The 23,489-nt window shown below is 36.7% G+C and overlaps 1 protein-coding gene across 7 annotated transcripts in view; it reads left to right on the forward strand.

Moving 5' to 3' along the window:
- The window catches only part of LOC105484487 (RAS protein activator like 2), a 378,824-nt gene that overhangs the window by 241,233 nt on the left and 114,102 nt on the right, over window positions 1-23,489 (forward strand). The window contains exon 1 of one of the 7 annotated variants that reach the window (XM_071076122.1): window positions 20,721-20,804. The exons of 5 other annotated variants lie outside the window; for them this stretch is intronic. Coding sequence is in view for 1 of the 2 variants with exons in the window: in XM_071076115.1 (XP_070932216.1) it covers window positions 23,441-23,453 (13 nt within the window). In the remaining variant the exon portion in view is untranslated. Of the gene's footprint in view, window positions 1-20,720; window positions 20,805-22,520; window positions 23,454-23,489 lie in introns of those variants that run through there. One more of the 7 variants, XM_071076115.1, reaches the window with a different exon arrangement.

The following is a 23,489-nucleotide window of genomic DNA, read 5'->3' on the forward strand; positions in this document are numbered from 1 at the left end:
TCTTAAGGCTCTTCAGATTTAGTTCAGATGTTGCTTATGTTACATTTTCTCTGATAGTCTGAAAAAATAAAATTTTAAATTTTAACGTTTGATCATAATATATAACTGACTCCTACACATCAGTGAGAAAAAAGCAAGACTGGAATGCTCATTTTACAAAAGAGGCAATCCAGATTACCATTTAGTATATGACAAGGTGTGCAGCTATTGTTAGTCATCAGGGAAATGCAAATTTAAACCAAAATAGGATTACATGCCCATCAAAATATCTGAAATGAGAAAAAAGAAAATACCCAATGTTGATAAGTATCTGGAACAAAAGTAGTTTTCATACCATATTGACGGGAGTGTAAACTTGTACAATTACTTTGAACAGCTATTTGACAATATCTCCTAAAGCTGAACAATGCTTAGTGACCCAGCAATTACACTCCTGTTTATGTACCCAATCGAAATGTATACCTAGGTTCATCAGAAGACCTGTACAAAAATGCTTATAACAGCACTATTTATAACAGCTAAAAATTTGAAACTACCCAAATGCTCATCAGCAGTAGAATGAATAAATTGTGGTTTGCTTATAAAATGGAATTCTATACAGCAATGAAAAAGAACAAACCACTACTTCATGTGACAGAATGCATGAATCTTACAAATGTATGTTGAGCATGAAAAGTCTCAAAATAATACTCACTGAGTGATTCCATTTATATAGAGTTCAAACTGATCTAGGGTGATGGAAATCAGGATAGTGATTATCCATATGGGGGTAATGACTGCCAAGGATATATAAGAGAGGCCTCTGGCTGGTGGTAATGTTCTGTAGTGGTGGTGTTTTCTGGTTCAGATGCTGGTTACTAGCATGAATTCCATTTGTGAAAACATATTGACCTGTATGTATGTTATTTGTACACTGTTCTTTTTTTCTTTCTTTCTCTTTTTCTCTTGAGACAGGGTCTTTCTCTGTCAACCAGGGTGGAGTGCAGTGGCCCAACTGATCATAGCTCATTGTAACCTCAAACCCCTTGACTCAAGTGATCCTCCCACCTCTCAGCCTTCTGAGTAGCTGGGACTATAGGTACACAAGACTACACCTGGCTAATTAAAAAAAATTTTTTTTGTAGAGATGGGGTCTTGCTATCTTGCCCAAACTGGTCTTAAACTCCTGGCCTCAAACAGTCCTCCCATCTTGGCCTCCCAAAGGGCTGGGATTACAGGTGTGAGCCACGACTCCCAGCCTATTTCAGTTTCTATACATCAGAAGTCTAGGCAGAATGCAGCTAGTTCTCTGCTCAGGGCCAAAACAAACATATCAGTCAGACCACGTTCGCATCTGGAGCTCAGAGTCCTCTTTCAAACTTGTTCAGGTTGTCAGCAGAATTCAGTTTCTTGCAGTGGTAGGGCTGAGATCCCTGTTTTTTGCCTTGCTGTTGGCAAGGAGTCACTCCCAGCTTCTAGAGGCCACTGTTATGTCCCATTTCCATGGCCCCCTCACTACTTGGCACTTACTTCTTCAAAGCCAGTGAGAGACTCTTACTCTGATTGGATGTATGAGTTCATTCTTGCATGGCTAAAAAGAATTACCTGAGACTGGGTAATTTATAAAGAAAAGAGGTTTAATTGGCTCATAGTTCTGCAGGCTGTACAGGAAGCATGGCAGCATCTGCTTCTGGGGAAGTTTCAGGGAGCTTTTATTCATGACAGAAGGCAAAACGAGATCAGGCTTCTTAAATGTAGGCAGGAGCAAGACTTGGGTTGGGGAGGTGCTACACACTTTTAAACAACCAGATCTTATGAGAACTCACTATCCTGATGACAGGACCAAGGTGGCATGGTGTTAAACCATGAAAAACTGTCCCCATGACCCAGTCACCTCCCACCAGGCTCCACTTCCCGCATTGGAGATTATAATTTGACATGAGATTTGGGCAAGGACACAGATCCGAACCATATCATTCCACCCTTGGCCCCTCCCAAATCTCATGTTCTTCTCATATTTCAAAATACAGTCATGCCTTCCCAACAATCCTTGAAGTCTTGACTCGTTCCAGTATTAACTCAAAAGTCCAAAGCCCAGAGTCTTAGAGAAGGCTAGTAGTCCCTTTTGCCTATGAGCCTGTATAATCAAACACAAGTTAGTTACTTCCAAGATACGATGAAAGTATAGGCATTGGGTAAATACTCCCATTCCAAAAGGGAGAAATTGGCCAAAAGAAAGGGGCTACAGGCCCCATACAAGTCTGAAACCCAGCGGAGCAGCCATTAACCCTTTTCCCATTTAGAAAACAAGAAGTGCAGCTCGCTGCCAGCGCTCATTTAATTTTGCATAAACATACTCTTTGAGGCTGAAGCAAATCTGACTGATTTTCAATGTGAAAACAAAATATAAAAACTGTTCTTGGAGTTAGTTCTAAATAGAACTAACATCAGAATCATCTGAATCATCAGAATTGTCTATTTCAGAAAAATTGAATTCATCAAACGAATCTTTGGCCAACAACTGTTGCAGAATGACGTTAACATCACACATAGGAATGCTACGTTTTCTAGGATTTGACATTTTTAGCAATCGAGAATTACTATATTTTGTAAATGGAAATACCAGTACTAAAAACAGAATGCTATAAATAGAATGATGTCTTTTGTTTTCAAAGTTGATATACTGGAGCAATATGAAAATAATAATAAAAATGAGATATTTCATGGCAAAGTTATCTTGGGGTAAATGGTGAAACTGCAGGCTCTGCCAACAAGTATTCTTGGGGCAAATGGGAGAAGAATTTAATCTTAAGGCTCCAAAATAATCTTTGACTCTATTTCCTACATCCAGGACACACTGATGTGAGAGGTGGACTCCTAAGGCCTTGGGCAATCCACTCCTATGGCCTTTCAGGGGTCAGCTCCTGTGCTGTTCTCATGGGCTGTTGTTGAGTGCTGGCAGTTTTTCCAGGTGCAGGGTATAAGTTGTTGCTGGCTCTACCATTCCAGAGTCTGTAGGATGGTTCTTCTTACAGCTCCACTAGGTAGCACCCCAGTGGGGATTCACTGTAGTGGCTCCAACCCCACATTTGTCCTCTGCACTGCCCTAGTAGAGGTTCTCCATGAGAGCTCTGCCCCAGCATTAGGCTTCTGCCTGGACATCCAGGCTTTTCCATACATTCTCTGAAATCTAGGCACCGGCTCCCAACCCTCAGCTCTTGAACTCTGTGTACCCACAGGCTTAACACCATGTATTTAAGGCTTTCAGCTTGTACTATCTGAAGCAGCAGCCTGAGCTGTACCTGGGTCCCTTTGAGCCATGGCTGGAGTTAGACAGCTGGGACACAGAGAGCAGTGTCCTGAGGCTGCCTGGGGCAGCAGGCCCTGGGCCTGACCCACAGAACCATTTTGTTCTCTTAGGCTTACAAGCCTGTGATGGGAGGGGCTGCCACCAAGGTCTTAGAAATGCCCTCAAGGCCTTTTCCCTAGTGTCTCGGCCATCAGTACTTTGCTCCTTTTTACTTATGCAAATTTCTGCAACCTGCTTGAATTCCTCCCCTGAAAATGAGCTTTTCTCTTCTACCACATGGCCAGGCTGCAAATGTTTCAAGCTTTTACTCTCCATTTCCCTTTTAAATATAAGTTCCAGTTTTACGTCATGTCTTTGCTCATGCATATGAGCATAGGTTGTTAGAAGCAACCAGGCCACATCTTGATTACTTTGATGCTTAGAAATTTCTTCTGCCAGATACACTAAATCATCATGCTCAAGTTCAAAGTTCCATAGATCCCTAGAGCAGGGGCAGAAGGCCCCCAGGTTCTTTGCTAATGTATAACAAAAGTGACCTTAGCTCCAGTACCCAGTAAGTTCTTCATCTCCATCTGAGACTTCTTCAGCCTGGACTTCACTGTTTATATCACTATCAGCATTTTGGTCACAACCATTTAACCAGTCTCTAGAGAGTTCCAAACTTTCCTCATCTTCCTGTCTTCTTCTGAACCCTCCACACTCTTCCAGCTTCTACCAGTTAACCCAATTCCAAAGCTTCTTCCGTATTTTAAGGTATCTTTATAGCAATGCCCAACTTTTCAGTACTAATTTTTTGGCTATGATGTAATCCAGTGTAACACAACTGTAATCATGATAGTGACTGTACCATCACCTTGGCCATAAAATATAACCTAATCAGTGGCGTGGTTGTCCCATCATATTACAGATTCCAGGCCCTGAGGGTAGAGAATTATACAAGGGTGTGGTGGCTTATGCCTGTAGTCCTAGCTACTCAGGAGGCTGAGGTGGGTGGTTCACTGGAGCCTAGGAGGTCAAGGCTACAGTGTGAACCAAGATTGTGCCACTGCACTCCAGCTTGGGTGACAAAAATGAAGCCCTGTCAAAAAAAAAAAGATACATTTTCAGATTACAAAATTTTTTCAGTAAAAGAGACTATACACATCACCTACTTTTATACCACCTAGCAATGATACATCATGAAAGGACAATTACAAAGAGTATTACTCATTAATATAGTTCCAGAAATCCTAAACAAAATATTAGCAAATGGAATAATACATTATGACTAAAATTGGCTTTATAACACAAATGCAAAGTAGATTTAATATTAGAAAGTTAGAATAGTTTACCATTAATGAACTAAAGGAGAAAAATCTTACAATCATCTCAATTGAGCAAAAACGACATTTAATAAAATTTAACAACTATTCATAAGAACTCTTAGCCAAACAACAATAGAAAAGAATTTCTTTACTCTGATTAGTGATATGTACAAAAACCCCTCAACAAATATGTGTAATGGTGAAAAGCTTTCCCTTTTAGATGAGGACCAAGGCTAGGATGTCCGTTATCACCCTTGCTATTCCACATTGTAGTAAAGGTCTCAATCAATACAGTAAGGCAAGAAAATATGTAAGGACTGGAAAATTAGAAACTTTACAAGTGATGTGATTGTTTAGAAAATCCATTAAAAACTTTACAGGCATTGAGTTTAGCAAGTTGCTAGATAACAAGATCCAGAAACAAAACCTAATTGCATTTCTATAGATCAACAATAAACTGAAAGCGAATTTTTTAAAATACTGTTTACAGTAACAAAATGTCAATAACCTAGGAGTAAATCATTTAAAAGATGTGTAAAACATCTAAAAAGTAAACTATAAAGCTTTATTAGGAGAAATTTAAGAATAATTGAAAGTAGATATATACCATGCTTCTGGAGTTGGAAAACTGGTTTTTGTGGTGTTAACTTTTACCCTAAATTCCTTTATAGATTCAATGCAATTCCAATTTTAAAAATCTTATGATGCCTGGGCAACATGATGAGACCCCATCTCTACAAAAAAATTGAAAATTAGCTGGACGTAGTGGCACATGCCTGTGGTCCCAGCTACTTGGGAGACTGAAGCAGGGAGGATCACTTGAGCCAGGAATTCTAGATTGCAGTGAGCTGTGATCACACCCCTGCACTCCAGCCTGGGTGACAGAGCAAGACCCTGTCTGTCTGTCTTTCTCTCTCTCTCTCTCTCTAGCTATCTATATATTTGTATATATTAGGATAGCCAAAAACTCTTTTAGAAACATAATTTAGGAGCACTTGCTCTGTCAGCTATTAAGGCTTTTTGTAAAACTATATTAATTGAGACAAAGTGGTATTAGTGTTAGAAATAGACCAATGAAACAGAGTAAAGAGTCCAGAAACAGACCTGTGCCTATATGTACATTTTACTTATGATAAAATTGACACTGCAGAGTGGTGGGGAAATTAAGGTCTTTTCAATAAATGATCCTGGCTCATCTGGAGATCCATATGGAAAAATAAAGTGGAAGTGGATTATTTCTTAACAATTTACATAAAAATGAATTCCATCTAAATTATAGACCTACATGTAAACTACCAAATAGTAATAATACCACTTTTAGAATATATTATAGCATCTTCATGACCTGAGGATAGAGAAGTAATTATTAAATCAAATAGAAAAAAGCACTAATTATAAAGAAGAAAAAGATGATAATGTTTATTCATATTAATAACTTCTGTTCATCAAAAGACACTACTGAAAATGCAAAAAGTCAAGCTATATAAACCAACAAAGAAATTATACCAGAATATTTCAAGCATCCCGACAAATTGATAAGAAAGACAAAACCCAATAGAAAAATGGGCAGCGACTTAATAGGCACTTCACAAAAGAATATAACCAAATGGCTGTATACATTTAAAGAGGTGCTCAGCCTTACCAAGGAATCCCAAGTTAAAACCACAACAAAGGGGCCAGGCGCGGTGGCTCATGCCTGTAATCCCAACACTTTGGGGGGCCGAGGCAGGTGGATCACGAGGTCAGGAGTTCAAGACCAGCCTGGCCAAGATGGTGAAACCCTATCTCTACTAAAAATACAAAAAAAATTAGCCAGGATGGTGGCAGGCACCTGTAATCCCAGCTACTCAGGAGGCTGAGGCAGAGAATCGCTTGATCCCAGGAGGCTGAGGCTGCAGTGAGCCGAGATTGCGCCACTGCACTCCTCCAGCCTGGGTGACAAACACACACACAGACACACACACACACACAAGATATCCCCACACAATCTCCAGATTGGCTAAAATTTAAAATCTGATGATACTAAAGTTGTCAAGCATATAGAGCAATGGGAACTCCTACATTGCTAGTGGGAGTGAAAATTTGTACAGTTACATTGGAGAACACTTTAGCATTATCTAATAAAATTGAAAGTAATGCTAACTCAACATAAATACATGCTTATGTACATGAGGATGCATGTACAAGAATAAACAAGCATCCATTATAGCCCCAAAATAGATATAACCTGGAAAAAAATCAGTAAAATGAGTTTTAAAAAGGTGACATCATCATGTAGTAAAATGAACAAACTACAGTGACACACAGCAACATTAATAAATCTTTAAAATATAATATTTAGTAAATCAAAATCAAAAATGTGTCTTATTATACTATTTATATAAAATTCAAGAAAAGGAAAAAGAAATCATGTGCTGAGATATGCACATTTCAGTGCTAAAACTAAATAAAAGCAAGGAATGTTTACTCTGGAAATAGGTATAGTGGTTATCTATAGGGTGAAGGGAATTGGGATCAGGATGGAGTATTTGGGAAATTATTTGTTGCAGACAATGTTCTAATTCTTGCTATGACAGTATTATAATTCATTAAAATCTACATTTATGTTTTATGCTATTCTCTGTGGAGTATCATATTTCACAATAAAAATAAAGGCATATATTGAAGACATTTTTATTTCATCATATCTATACTTGTTATCCTTAAATGCTGCATCTTATTCCACCATAGATTTATCTGTTCCCCTCCTTTTGAATACTTGGAGTGCTTTTGTTTTTTTGCAGTTGCCAACTTTGAATTAAGCATCTTTGTACATATATCCATGTTCATTTGCTTGTGCTGGTATTTCTGTAGGATTGGTTTCTAGAAATAGAATCAAAAGATAATTTGCATTTCATATTTTGATAGATGCTGTTAAATAGCCTTGCAAATTTGTTCAGCCTGTCTTTTCTATTTGAAGCTTTTAATTTTTTATTGTTCAATCTTTCTCTCTTTTCCATTGTAATTTCTGGCTTTTGTGTCATGCTTAGAAAGGCCTTTTTCAACTTCAGTTTGTGTCTTTGTCTGGAATTTATTTTTGGTTATGTTAAATGAGATTTTTTTTTTTCAGCCGCATAGCTAGTTGTCTCAGTGCCTTTTTTTTTTTTTTTTTTAATGGTCAGTTCTTTGCACAGTGATGTAAAAGGTACCCTTTATGATCAGCTAAGTGTTCATATGTCTTTTTCTATTAAGCTGATCTATTTCTATGTCAGTGTCACAGTGTTTTAATGATTATAATGTTTTTCTCTTACTGATATAGGAAATTCTAATTAGTTCTTCCTTTCAAAAGGTATTTGGCCTTTTATTCATGTATTTCCTTTTCCAAATGAATGGTAGTATCAAGACCCTCTATACTCCTAGCCAAAAACAAAAAATGTGTGTTGGGATTTCAGTTGGAATTACAATGAATGTATAGATTATTTGGGAGAGAATTTACTTTCATAAACATTTTAAAATTCTAGTCATTTTTAACTTTATATAAAGAGCGTATTTTATATATTCTTTTGAACTTTTTCCATTTAAATATTATATTACTCATCTCTCCATTTTTTGCTATAGTTTATCTATTTGACTACTGTATAATTTTTACATTGTTTAACTGTAACAACAAATTTAGATTAAGAGTTGGGGTTAGAGTTGGTATTCAGGTTCAGTCTCTTATTGAAGTATATTGTATTTCCTTTGTTAAGAGTTTTGCTCTTGGTGTCAGTGCTGCTACGAACATCCTTGCAAATGTCTTCTTTTCTCCTTTATAAGTTCCTCTTTGGTATATACATAGGAGTAGAATCTCTGGGCTTAGGGTATATAAATGTTCAACTTCAGCAATGCCAAACTGTTTCCCACCAGCAGTATATATGAAATCTTGAGTCGTCTACATTCTGCCCAATATTAATACTTGGTATTGTCAGAATTTTTAGTGTTTCTCATGGGATGAAGATAAGATGGTTGATTTTTCATATCCTGACTACCAGTAGTACCGAACATTTTTCATAAGTCTATGGCTATATATGTTATGCTTTTGTGAACCTCTTCTTTATATCTCTTGCCCACTTTTCTATTGAGTTGGTCATGCTTAACCTATTAAGAGATAGAAGTTCTTTCTATGTTCTTGATAGTAATCCTGTGAAAAATTGTGGGTCTTGTGAATATCATTTCTCAATTTCTGACTGGTCTTTTTACTTTCTTTATTTAAGGTCTACAGATGGACAAAAGTTTATAATTTTAATATAATGGCCAACGTCTCCAGTCTTTTATAGTCAGTACTTCTTGTTTGTTTCCTTTTGTTCATTTTTCTTTTTCTTTTTTTTTTTTTAAGAGACAGAGTCTCACTCTGTCACTGAGGCTGGAGAATAGTAGCGCCTTCTTGGCTCACTGCAACCTTCTCCCGGGTTCCACCAATTCTTGTGCCTCAGCCTCCTGAGTAGCTGGAATTACAGGCACATGCCACCATGCCTGGCTAATTTTCATATTTTTAGTAGAGACTGGGTTTTGCCATGTTGGCCAGGCTGGTCTTGAACTCCATACCTCAAGTGATCCGCCTTTCTTAGCCTCCCAAAGTGCTGGGATTGCAGGTGTGAGGCACCACACCTGGCCTTGTTTCTTGTTTAAAACATCATTTCGTATCTCCAGTGTCTCCAGATATTTTTTGTTAATTTTAAAATTTTTTTCTTGACACTTAACTCTGTAATCCCAGGAGCTGGTTTATACACTTTTTTCATATTGATGACTCTTTCCTGCTATGTTTATTGAACAATCCTTCTTTTCCCTCAGTGATCTAACAGCACCCTGTTATCTATAGTTTCATGGTTTCCTGCAAATATCTTAATTTTTCTAATGAAGCTTGTCCCTAGTTTGTAGTTCTTACTGCTTTTTGGATGGGATCATTTTTCCCATTAATTTTTCCTAATTGATAACTACTGGTATACAGGAAAACTCTTAATTTCTGTATATTTATATTTATTCTAACCATCTTAATAAATCTTTTTATTAATTGTTTTTCAGTTGTTTGTCTTGTCTCCCTCTGCCATCCCCACTTAGGGATACACCTTATTTTCTGCAAATAATTATCATTTGTTTCCTTCTTTCAATACCTATGTCTCTTACTCCTTATCTTGTCTTACCACCTTGGCTAGGACCTCCTACCAGTAACATATAACCCTGGTGAACCCACATCCTGTTGAAAAATAGTGGTGAGTTGGATATCTTTATGTTATTCCTAACTTTAACAAAAATGTTTTTAATGTTTTATATCTATCTATAATATTGCTATTGATTTCTGGTCTGTATTCTTCTTTAAGCTAAGAAAGTTTGGTATAGTCAAGGCAATAATAATATACCTCCATCCCCACCACCCTGGGTGGGGTGGCAGATATTCAGCCAGTCCTTCCACTCCTGCCCTACCCTCTTTGGGTTCTAACCCCTATTGCTCCTAGGCTGCAAACCTGTACTATATGTTACTATACTGAATACAGTAGGCAGGTATAACACAATGATAAGTATTTGTGAATGGAAACACAGAAAAGGTACAGTAAAAATATGATTTTATAATCTTATGTGACTACCATCTTATATACAGTTCAGTATGCCACATATGCCTGTATTCTAAGATTTCTTTTTTTAATTTTAATTTTATTTCTTAAATTGACATGTAATAATTGTACATATTTACAGGGTGCATAGTGATGTTTTGATACATAAGATGTGTAGTGATCAGATCAGGGTAATTAACATATCCATCATCTCAAACGTTTATTATTTCTTCCTCTTAGGAACATTCAGTATCCTCCTTCTAGCTATTTGGAACTATACATTATATTATTGTTAACTACAGTCATCCTACAGTGGTACAGAGTACTAGAACTTAACTCCTCTTATCTAGCTGTAATTTTGTATACTTTACAAAATCTTCCTGTGTTCTGAGATTTCTTAATAGAAAGGGTACAGGATGTTGTCAGTTGCCTTTTCAGCATGTGTTGATATAATCATTTTGTTTTTACGTTTTAATCTCTTAATACAGTGTCATAATGATATTGTATTAAAATATTTGTTCATTTCTCCCAAGTCACAAAAGTAAAGCCAGGAAACTTAAATATAGCAGGTCATCGAAAATACAAATTTGTTCTTTGCAGTATTCTCAAAGCCTTAGAATTTTTTGTGTTTTGTCATCCAGCACACTGACCTCGCGCTTATCCTTTTACTCGGCTTATCTACTTTCATTTTACAAAACATCATTTTGGAATTTCCTAAGATATTTAAATTTTTGTTATTTATTAACTCTGTGAAGAAACACTTGGAGTCTCTCTTCATGCCGACTAATTACACGACTGCTGAAAAATGAAGATGCAATTAAGGAAAGCAAGGCAGCAACTTACTACCATTTATTCTATGCCATAATCAGATGATGATGGTGAACTCTGATTTTATTATAAATGACTGTAGATCTTTGATAAACCTTTGATGTTACTGTTGTTGAATTAGTTTCTCCTCTCTCTTACAGCAGCCTCTGTTGACCACAAACCTTAAGATCTTTTTAGCATATGAGACCTTAATCAATGATAGAAGAAAAAAAAGATTCGTGTTTGCAATTTTGTGGTTTTTTTTAAAATATGGACTCACAAATTATATAAGCTTCAGGTCCCACAACACATGAGTCTGCCTCTGGGTATAAGGGGTGAAGAGTGGGGGTTTTATTTTCCCCAGTTCTTGCCCACAATTGTGCTATCACTACTAGAAAGCTGATCTCTATGATGGGGAGCCAATAGTTTTTTACTTTACTTTCAATAATTAAAGTTAATTTAATCTATTTGATTAAAATTTTGTCTCATATCCTATTTAACTCCATCCCCCACCCCCACCATGGAGTAGGAGATATCCAGCCAGTTCTTTCACTCCACCACCCCTGCTCTACCCTCTTCAACTTCTAACCCTTCTGGCATTGGAGTAGGGAGACAGGATTGGAGAAAAGGCGTTCTGGTCTGATGCCACAGTTTTTACTTACCCAGACATGAAATTACAAGCCTCTGTTGGTTATTGCTGCTTTTCTAGCTAACATTGGCCATGAATTTGAATGCCTTCTGTGTGTGTTCCAATGCTGGTTCTCTTATAGGTAGAAGGGTGCAAACTCTTCAGAGGGACCCATAGGGAGCATCCCCACTGTATAGTTCTTTGGTGTTGGAGATCCAGCATCCATGATATAGACCTGGTTCTCTTTTTTGGTGTCTACTTAGCTCATAGTAATCAACTATATCTTTCCTTTGCATTCTTGTTCTTCCAATCAGCCCAAGGTTACAGGCTGCTCCACTGTAGTACCTTGTTCAGGGTTTTATTTTACCAGGGCTGCGATAACAAAGAACCACTGACTGGGTGGCTTAGACAACAGAAATGTATCGTTTCATGGTTCTGGAGATTAGAAGGTGTCAACGGGGTTGTTTCCTTCAGAGGGCTGTGAGAACGAATCTGTTGCATACCTTTTCACCTTGCTTTCAGTGGGTTGCTGGCAATGTTTGGTGTTCATTGGTTTGTAGGTATGGGTGGGAAGAAAATAATGAAACTTTTATCCCTTTGGTTTTTATCTGAAATAAGGAAAAGTATACTTCACTAATATTTGCTTTATAGATTTGGAGCCCATGTATATCATTTATGAATAAATATACTAGAGATATGAAGTTAAATTTTCTATTGATATAATATTTAAGAAGTACAGACCATGAGCTTCTTGAGAACAAATCTTTTTCAAATTTGTCTCTATATTCCACAAATGTAATGTATTTTATTGTAATGTTAATGAATTTCTGAAGTAGATAATAATGTAGTTCTGTAAAATAGTTCTGCCATTTAAACTCATTCAAGATCAAATGGGGCATGTTTTACATATCTGTTGGTGCAACTGTTTTATCCAACTACAGCCCAATTTACAACAGATTCAAATACTAACCAGAAGGAAATTAATGAGTTGATTGTGGTGTTTGTTTTTCAGTCAGAGGTGTTTTCTGGATACATCAGATATAGTGTTACAACAATCCAGGTGATAAATGTATTGAACATTTTTGATAGTTGCAGCTTTTAATGTAAAAAAAGAAAGGTATGAAATCCCTTGACTTTTTTTTGATTTGCCAAAACATTTCTGTAATAATGTATACATTTTCCATAGCCATTAGTACCCATTAGCTTTTTTTAATTGAACAGTTGGCCCTTCATATCCCTGGGTTCTGTATGTGTGGATTCAACCAACCATGTATCAAAAATTTCCAAAAAAAAATGCATCTGTACTGAACATGTACAGACTTTTGTTCTCATCACTATTCCTTAAACCAGTGGTCCCCAACCTTTTTGCCACCAGGGTCTGGTTTCACGGAAGATAATTTTTCCATGGACAGGAGGGAGTGGGGTGTGGGGGTTGGTTTTAGTGTAATTCAAGCACATTATACTTATTGTGCATTTTATTTCTATTATTATTACATTGTAATATATAATGAAATAATTGTACAACTCACCGTAATGTAGAATCTGTGGGAGCCTGAGCTCGTTTCCCTGCAACTAGATGGTCCCATCTGGGGGTGATGGGAAACAGTGACAGATCATCAGGCATTAGATTCTCATAAGGAACACGAACCCTAGATCCCTCACATGTACAGTTTACAATAGGGTATGTGCTCCTATGAGAATCTGATGCCACCACTGATCTAACAGGAGGTGGAGCTCCAGCGGTAATGCTTGTTCACCTGCCACTCACCTCCTGCTATGTGACCTACTTCCTACCAGGCCATAAACCAGTACCAGTCCGTGGCCTGGGGGTTGGGGATCCCTGCCCTAAATAATACAGTATAGTAACAATTTACATAGGATTTACATTGTATTAGGTATTACAAGTAATCTAGAGATGATTTAAAGTATATGGAAGGTTGTGCATAGGTTATGTACAAATACTATGCCCTCTTTTATCAGGGATTTAAGCATCCATGGATATTGGTATCTGTAGGAGGTCCTGGAACCAATCCTCCATGGATACAGAGGGATTACTGTATATGACTTAAGGTCTATAACATGATGTTTTGATATACATAGTGAAATGATTACTACAGTCCAGCAAATTAACATATCTGTTATCTCATATGCCTTCCTCCCTCCCTCCTTCCCTCTTTCCCTCCCTCACTCCCTCCTTCTCTCCCTCCCTCTCTTCCCCCCTCCCTCCCACCCTCCCTCCCTCTCTTCTCCTCTCTTTTCCTTTGTAGTAAGAGTATCTAAAATCTACTCCCTTGGAAATTTCCAGTATAAAATATTATTAACCATAGTCCTCATGTTGTACACTAGATCTCTAGATTTAGCCTACATAGCTGCAACTTTATACCCTTTGACCTAATTCTTCCCATTTTCTCTGCTTCAGGTAACCACTATTCTGCTCTTTGTTGCTGTATGTTCGTTGTTACGTTTGTTTTTGTTTTTTTTTTAATTCCACATATAAGTGAGATCATGCAGTGTGTCTGGCGTATTTCACTTAGCATAATGTCCTCTAGGTTCATTCAAGTTTTTGCAAATGGCAGGATCTCTCTCTTTTTCAAGGATGAATAATATTTCATTACGTACACACCCACCCACATCATAGTTTCTTTATTCATCAACAGGCATTTCAGTTGCTTCCATAACTTGTGTTGTGAATAATGGTGCAATAAATATGGGAATGCAGATATTTTTATAAGATTGTGATTTCATTTCCTTTGAGTAGATACTCAGAAGAGGGGGGATTGCAGGGTCATATTGCTAGTTCTATTTTTAATTCCTTAAGAAACCTCCATACTGTTTTCCACACTGGCTACACAAATCTGCATTTCCACCAGCAGTGTACAAGAGTCCCCTTTTCCTTGCACTCTTACTAACACTTGTTATCTCTTGTCTCTTTGATAATAGCCATCCTAAAAGGTGTGAAGTGATATCTCATCGTGGTTTTGATTTTTATTTCCCTGGTGATTAACGATGTTGAGCATCTTTTCATATACCTGTTGGCCATTTTTATGTCTTTTGAGAAATGTTTATTCAGGTTCTTTGCCCATTTTTTAATTAGGTTATTCAATTGTTTGGCATTGCATTGTTATATATTTTTGATATTAACCCCTTATCAGATATATGGTTTGCAAATATTTTCTCCTAATCTGTAGGCTTCCTTTTCATTTTGTTGATTGTTTCGTTTGCTGTGCAAAAGGCTATTAACTTTTATCCTGTTCCACACATCCAAAGGTAGATTTAAATTAACATAGTTTTCAATGTAAAATTAGACAAAGCATTAAACAGCCTCATTAAACGCTCATAGGAGCAAATAACCGTGTCAAATACCCTGATCAGGTATGGAAAAATTTTGCTTATTTAACAAATATTAAGCACTTACTATGTGCCCAGCATTGACTAATGTTCAGTGAAATCCTTTTGTTAAGAGATACTTGTGAAAAACAGACTATAAACGTTATTTATTGGTGGCAAGGAGTAAAACAAACATCTATATGCTATAAAATTCAACTTAATTTTTCCATTTCTTCACATTAGAAACTATGGGGTCTGGCCTTTTTATTTTGCCACTGACTCTGGATTCCTACACAATTTACTTAACTCTGTTGTAGTGTCTCAGATCACTGATCAAGGAAGAGTTTTACTTCTCATTAAATAACTGTTCACCTTCACCCTTCATACCTCACCCAAAATATCTAAAAATGTTATAGAAGAAACTCCAATATGGAATGTGGTTCTGAGTGTCGACTCTGAAATAAGAATATCTAAGTCTTCACCCAACCTCCAATACTGGCTGTATGACTTCGTCACTTCTCTAAACCTTTGTTTTCTCTAAACCTTAGTTTACTTAGTTATAAAATGGGAAAAATGTTACTACAACTTTATAGGGTTGCTATGAGGAGTAAATGAGAGGTTAATAGCACCTCACGTACTACCTAGTACATTGTAAATGCAGAATACATTTGATCTATTATTATTGTTGATACAAATATTCAAATTATTGCTAGGCCTAGAGACAAACTGCAGGAGATGTTACCCTAATTACTTATAGAGCGGTGCTAATCATAGATATATTGGGTTTATATATCCATCTACGCATCTACTCAATAAATATTAGCTAGCTACTATTTGCTTGGTATTTTGTTAGGTGCTAAAAGTGATAGGCTTCAAGAATTGTATATACTATGAGTAAAATGTAAAATTTAACTTTATATTAGAGAAAAAATATTTCAAGAATAATTCTGCATTAGCTACTTTCTGGGTCTTCTTGAGAAGGAGTTATCTGTTCATTAACAACAGCTGTCACTTTATTTACATTTTTTTCTTAGAAGAATAGCTTTAGTATTTAAAGAATCTGATTATCTTTAATTTTAGATAGTCATTAACATCTTCAGAGTCTGCCTTTAGCTTTGAATGGAACATTTCTATTGAGTACATGTTTTATAATACTGTTGACTACCTTGCTTTTTTTTTTTTTTATTACTTTACATCTTGATGCCCTTTTTCACTGAAATCAGAGCACCTTCTATGTATATATTAAATATTCATATGATGGGAATACTTCTTCTGATACTAACATCCTTGTTACACTGTGGCTCTGCATGTCTAAGTATTGCTTCCTAAATCTAGATAAATGAAAATTCATCTTAGCTTCATTAGTTTCATCGGCTCTAATCATATAATACCTTATATGATCATACAATACTGTATCTCCTCACTAAAATACAAGGAAAGTTATAGTTTGATATTTAAGCTTCTTTGAGGAAAAATATTGTATGTGTACAAAGGAGTATCAAGATAGGGATGCAATCATTGTATCTATCCTCTAGTTGCCTGTTATGTTATGTTATGTTATGTTATGTTATGTTATGTTATGTTGATGGAGTCTCACTGTCACCCAGGCTGGAGTGCAGTGGCGCGATCTCAGCTCACTGCAACCTCTGTCTCCCGGGATCAAGTGATTCTCCTGCCTCAGCCTCCCTAGTAGCTGGGACTACAGGCACGCACCGCTATGCCCAGGTAATTTTTTGTATTTTTAGTAGAGATGGGGTTTCACCATGTTGGCCAGGCTAGTCTCGATCTCCTGACCTCAGGTGATCCACCCACCTCAGCCTCCCACAGTGCTGGGATTACAGGCATGAGTCACCGTGCCCGGCCTAGTTGCCTTTTAGAAAACTAGTTATTCTTGCTTCCAATCCTTTATCACAATAGTGTATTGAATGTCCATAAGTTCAGTAGTAATCCTCCAAATATTTGAGACATTATTTTAATATGATATAGATTATTACTTTGAATTATACTTGCAATCAGTACCCATGATTTCTCAGTCACCATTGCTTGAAGACACTTTGTTGTTCAAATAAATGTCTTTTTATGATACTGAAATATAATTTGTATAGTAGATTATGCATGGAGTAGCATACCTAATTTTATCCTTAAAATGTCAACCAACATCAGAGTTAAATTTCTCGATTATAATTTTTGTTCTTGGTTTTGTAAGAGAATGTCCTTTGTTTTAGAAAATGCACACTGAAACAGTTGCTGGTAAAGGGAATAATGTCTCCAGCTTCCTCAAATGAGTCAGGAAAAATGCATATATATAATAAAAATATACACAGAGTGATTCAGCAAAGTTGGCAAAATGTAAACCGTTGGTAAATCTGGAAAAAAGATATTCAGGAGTTTCTTATACTATTTATATAAAGTTACTAAAAAATCTTCAACTTTAGTTACCAGTTTAGGAAAAGATCACGTATTACTTGCCTTTGTTCATTCTTGAATATCTATAATTAATATTTTCCTATGTGCAAGAATACTAAAGCAGGAGGAAAGAGACTGAGTTAATGGTTTTGGTTTCTTCAAGAAGGATGGAAATCCCAGAGGAGTTAGGAAGAAAATATGGTGATTGTAAAATTAGAAGATAACACTGATCCGCTATCACATTTTAAAATTACCTGGTACCTCCCCCACCCCGACAAAAAAAAAAAAACAGATTATAGAAAACATCTTATTTGGACATCCTTTTGAAATATAAGGCTTCCACACAAAAACTTGTACACAAATTGTTCATGACAGCATTCTTCATAATATTAAAAGGTAGAAACAACCCAAATGTCCATTAGTGGAATATTTTCGGCCATAAAAAGGAATGAAGTACTCACTAAAACATGGATGAACCTAAGTAAAAGAAACCAGGCATAAAAGACCACATATTATATGATTTCAGTTGTATAAAATGTCCAGAATAGGCAAATGCATAGTGTCAAAAGTTAGATGAGTATTTGTTAGGGGCTTAGGGGCTGGGGAGTATACAGAGTGACTGCTAATGGACACAGAGTTTCTTTTACGGGCCATGAAAATGTTCTGTGATTAGAATGGGAGAAAATTTTTGCAATCTACTCATCTGACAAAGGGCTAATATCCAGAACCTACAAAGAACTCAAACAAATTTACAAGAAAAAAACAAACAACCCCATCAAAAAGTGGGCAAAGGATATGAACAGACATTTCTCAAAAGAAGACATTCATACAGCCAACAGACACATGAAAAAATGCTCATCATCACTGGCCATCAAAGAAATGCAAATCAAAACCACAATGAGATACCATCTCACACCAGTTAGAATGGCGATCATTAAAAAGTCAGGAAACAACAGGTGCTGGAGAGGATGTGGAGAAATAGGAACACTTTTACACTGTTGGTGGGATTGTAAACTAGTTCAACCATTATGGAAAACAGTATGGCGATTCCTCAAGGATCTAGAACTAGATGTACCATATGACCCAGCCATCCCATTACTGGGTATATACCCAAAGGATTATAAATTATGCTGCTATAAAGACACATGCACACGTATGTTTATTGCAGCACTATTCACAATAGCAAAGACTTGGAATCAACCCAAATGTCCATCAGTGACAGATTGGATTAAGAAAATGTGGCACATATACACCATGGAATACTATGCAGCCATAAAAAAGGATGAGTTTGTGTCCTTTGTAGGGACATGGATGCAGCTGGAAACCATCATTCTTAGCAAACTATCACAAGAACAGAAAACCAAACACCGCATGTTCTCACTCATAGGTGGGAACTGAACAATGAGATCACTTGGACTCAGGAAGGGGAACACTACACACCGGGGCCTATCATGGGGAGGGGGGAGGGGGGAGGGATTGCACTGGGAGTTATACCTGATGTAAATGACGAGTTGATGGGTGCAGCACACCAACATGGCACAAGTATACATATGTAACAATCCTGCACGTTATGCACATGTACCCTACAACTTAAAGTATAATAATAATAAATAAATTTAAAAAAAATAAAATAAAATAAAATAAAATAAAATGGCCATACTGCTCAAAGCAAAAAAAAAAAAAAAAGAAAATGTTCTGTGATTAAATAGTAGTAATGGCTACATAAATGTGGATGTATTAAAAATCACTTTAAAAGGAGGAATTTTATAGTATGTGAATTATATTTCAATATAGCTCTTATTTTTAAAAAGTAAAACCTTGCCCATCACTCTTGCCTCGGAGTCTTCCTGTGTAATTAAAGGTAAGCCAAAGACCCCTAACATTACGTGATCTGGCTTCCTATTACTCCACAGTCTGATCTCCTTTTACTTTTTCCCTCCTCATTCCGGTCTAGCTGCACTGCCTCCCGGCTGTTCTTGCCTCTAGCCTTTTTATTGGTAGTTCCTTCTTCCTAAAACTCACGACCTTTAACTGTTTCGTCAAATGTCAACCTCTCAGCAAGGCTTTCCCTGGCTACCCTCTCTGAAATTGTAAACCTCCCCCAAATTACCTATTTGCTTTACCCTTCTCCTTGGCATTATTTACCATGTAACACAATATATATTTTACTTTTTTATCTTGCTATTTCTCTTCCCCATAAAATATAAGCTCCATGAAGACAGAGGTTTTGTTGCTTTTGTTCACAACTGTATGTTAGGGCCTAAAATAATGCTTGGCACATATTGGCACTGATGTTGTTGAATGAATGAATCTGAAAGTGTAAGTACAGGCAGCTATAACAAAAATCAGGAATACTAAGTAATTGAAGAAAGGGCTACGTATTTTATGCCCTTTATTAAAATAAAAATTAAGTATCTCATGGGACCATGAAACTAAAGGAGTAGAAGGAAAGCAATAATTTGTGTCTTGAAAGCAAAATAATAAAGACAATCATTCAGTTATTAAAATGAAAATAAAACTTTATTTGACCCAGGCAGATCATAGTTATTTTACTTTTCAATGATAAGGACTTGGTAGATATCCAGACATACATTAAGTACTGAAAATATGTTGCCTGAACGGGCAGTGCTGACATAAATCAGGGATCATGTAGGTATGGCCCATGCCTATTTTTGTAAATAAATTTGTATTGGAATACAGCCATGCCCATTAGTCTGTGTATTTTCTATGGTTGCTTTTGTGCTGTAATAGCAGAGTTAAAGTAGTTGCAACAGATTATATGACCCACAAAATTTAAAATATTTACTATCTGGCCCTCCACAGAAAAAGTGCATTTGTTGACCCCTGCCTAAATTGGTCTTTGTGGAATATGGAATGTGGAATACAGTAGAGAATCATGACCAAACCTTCAGAAGTTTACATTTCATTTCCTGGACTGGCTGTGTTCTGTTGGACAAGTTAAGTTCTATGATTTTCGGTTTCTCATCTGAAAATGAATAGAATACTTCTCTCACATGGTTGCTTAAGAATTTTAACTGAGATAATGTGTATAAAGCACTTAGTGAAGTGCCTAGTAAACAGTAAATGACAACCCAGTAAGTAGCACATGCACATGTGTTTATACATATATACAGACATGTGTGTACACACAGGAAATGCATGTGCCCTCAAATAGGAACTGTAAGTCACCAGTCATTCTCCAGACACTTTCTATATTTTTAAGTAAGTAATGAATAAAGTTAAATAGTAAGTACTTACTACACATAAGACACCATGATAAACTGCCAAAATGTATGGGATTTTGTTTTTTATGTAGAAAATTATAGTCAAGCATTCTTTTTTTCTTTTTTTTTTTTTAACCCCCTTAGAAACAGGGTCTCACTCCATCACCTAGGCTGCAGCACAGTAGCACAGTCATACCTCACTGCAGCCTCAAACTCCTGGGCTCAAGCGATCCTCCTGCCTCAGCCTCCCAAGTAAGTGAGACTACAGGCATGTGTCACCACATCCAGCTAATTTTTGTATTTTTCGTAGAAGTGGGGTCTCACTATGTTGCCCATGGTGTTATCAAACTCCTGGGTTCTTCAGCCTCCCAAAATGCTGGGATTATAGGCATGAACCACCATGCCTAACCTTCAAGCATTATTTCTAACAGCCCTATTTACAGTATTTTGATGCCCTTGACTCACATTTTAGCAAAATGTACAGCCCACTATAGAGTTTTACATTTTCAGGTAAGTTTCAATATTTTATTTTTAAGGAAGGACTAATTCATGCTATGTTCTGATTATAAAAAGAGGAAAACAGTGTAATGCCTTATATATTATATTATGACAAAATTTCAATCTAGAACTTTTTCTTGGGTGCCTCATTTTCTTTTTTTTGAGATGGAGTCTCGCTGTGTCACCCAGGCTGGGGTGCAGTGGCGCGATCTCGGCTCACTGCAACCTCTGCCTGCTGGGTTCAAGTAATTCTCCTGCCTCAGTCTCCCAAGTAGCTGGGATTACAGGCGTGCGCCACCATGCCTGGCTAGTTTTTTTGTAGTTTTAGTAGAAACAGGGTTTCACCATGTTGGCCAGGCTCACCTTGAACTCCTGACCTCAAGTGATCTGCCTGCCTCAGCCTCCCAAAATGCTGGGATTACAGGCGTGAGCCACAGCGCCTGGCCTAGGTGCCTCATTTTCTAACTGTCAGTATACAGAAGGCAAATTCATAGGGCTGGATTATTTTGATGACCTTTCTAACTATACAGTGTTTTCTTTGTTAAAATAAATAAGAGATTTAATTTTTTCTTAACAAAGTTATTTTGGTTGTTAAATGTGAAGACCAATGGTATGAATCCTTAAATCAGGAATATGTGTGATTCTTCAGTATTAAGATATCTGCAATACATGGAATTATAATCTCACTTTCAATAATAATTTAGTAAACAGTTATAAATCTACTATATGCTAGGCATTACAATTTTTTAAAAACTTAGTAGAACAGAAATTTTGTCTTCTAAAGGTATGAGATATTGTTGAGAAAAACATCATGTAAACAAGTAATTTTAATAAAATAATAGTAGTAACAATGAAAGTACGGACGTGAGAGCCATTAATTCTACTTTAAGATGTCAGGGAAGACCTGGAGAGGTGACGTTTGAGCTGAGTCTCAAGGGAACAGTTCAGTATTGTCAGATGTGTATGGTAGAGTGATACCACACAAGAGGTACCAAAGTCATTCAGCAAAAATCTTTGAGCTTCTACTGTGTGTCAGAGAATGTTTTAGGCAGTTGAACAAAACAAAACCATTGTCTAATTGTTCTAGACAAATGAACAAAACACACATGACTTTTTTTCCTGCCACTTTCAGTGGAACATGTGAAACACGTGAGGTAAATAATACAGAATGACTGAGTCGAGAGGAGTCTGGGGGTCCCTGACAAGAAAAAAGCAGAAGCCCCGTCACACCAGGAAGTTTGAATGTAATCCTTTAGGCTACTGATTTCCAATCCCAGAGCTCCAGAGATACTGGTACATCATGAAGTTATTACAAAGGAATTAGCAATTCATGCTTTGATATTAAGCATGCATAGCCTGTGGATTTTAATAAAATGTCTTTTACACCTATTTTTATACTACTTTTCAATTTTTTATAGTTATTTTGAGTAATAGAAACTCATTTAAACATATGAATTCATAATACCTTTTTCGACAGTTTTTATTTTCTCAATCGTGTGGTACTGTCACTGTAACTACTTTTAAGTAATTGTCAAAATGATTACTTTTTAAATGAGGTCCTAAAATATTCAGCCTGGCATCTCCTGCCAGTGTTGAACCTGGTAAAACTTCTAGAGCTGCCATCTAAAACTTCAGTTAGTATTTGATGAGCGCCATCTAAGTGCCAAGCACTGCTCTAGCCACTAGGATTACAAAGATTCATATAAAACTAGGTCCAGGTCCATGTCCTCAGGTAACTTACAGTCAGAATGAACTAGAGTCTAGATTAAAAATAAATAAGACTGAAGTAAACATGGAGAAAAGGGTATAGATTCAGGATATGTTAAGGAGGTAGTAACTCTTAATCAATGAGAATCTCTCACTGAAAGCAGACTACTAGAATAGAAGCAAAGATCGGATTCTTAGGAAAAGAGCTAATGTTTTGCTAATACAGGGGGAAAAAAGCTCTATCTTTTATTAAGAATATTGTTTTCTCTTAGTAACAAGCCTAATTAATCTCCAGAGAACAAGGATATTAATGATTTATGGATCTGTGAACATACCTCTTCTGCTTGATTTTTCTCTGCCTAGTAATAAGATATAAACCTGTGAAATAATCTTAAGTCAAACCATGAAAATATGTAATGTAAATGATGTAAAAAATTCATCTGAATCTGATTCCTTCACAGTGATGTTGCAGAACAGTCATTCTCTATGTTGATCTCTGTACCTTCAGCCCAACAAGCTTACTTCTCTTACTTCTTTCAGATTTCAGCCTTCTTTCCTTCACACACACACACACACACACACGCGCGCGCACTCACACTTCCTTTCTTTCCTCGCAAAGAAAGACAGCTATTGACTAGAAGCCCAGAATTGCCCCCAAGTTCCGACCACCAGCTCGAATTCTTATGAAGTGGACTTGTAATATCCTTAATGTTGCTGTTGGCAGTCAGTTAC

The sequence above is a fragment of the Macaca nemestrina genome, chromosome 1 (genome assembly GCF_043159975.1).
Source record: "Macaca nemestrina isolate mMacNem1 chromosome 1, mMacNem.hap1, whole genome shotgun sequence".
In the NCBI taxonomy this organism is placed as follows: Eukaryota; Metazoa; Chordata; class Mammalia; order Primates; family Cercopithecidae; genus Macaca; species Macaca nemestrina.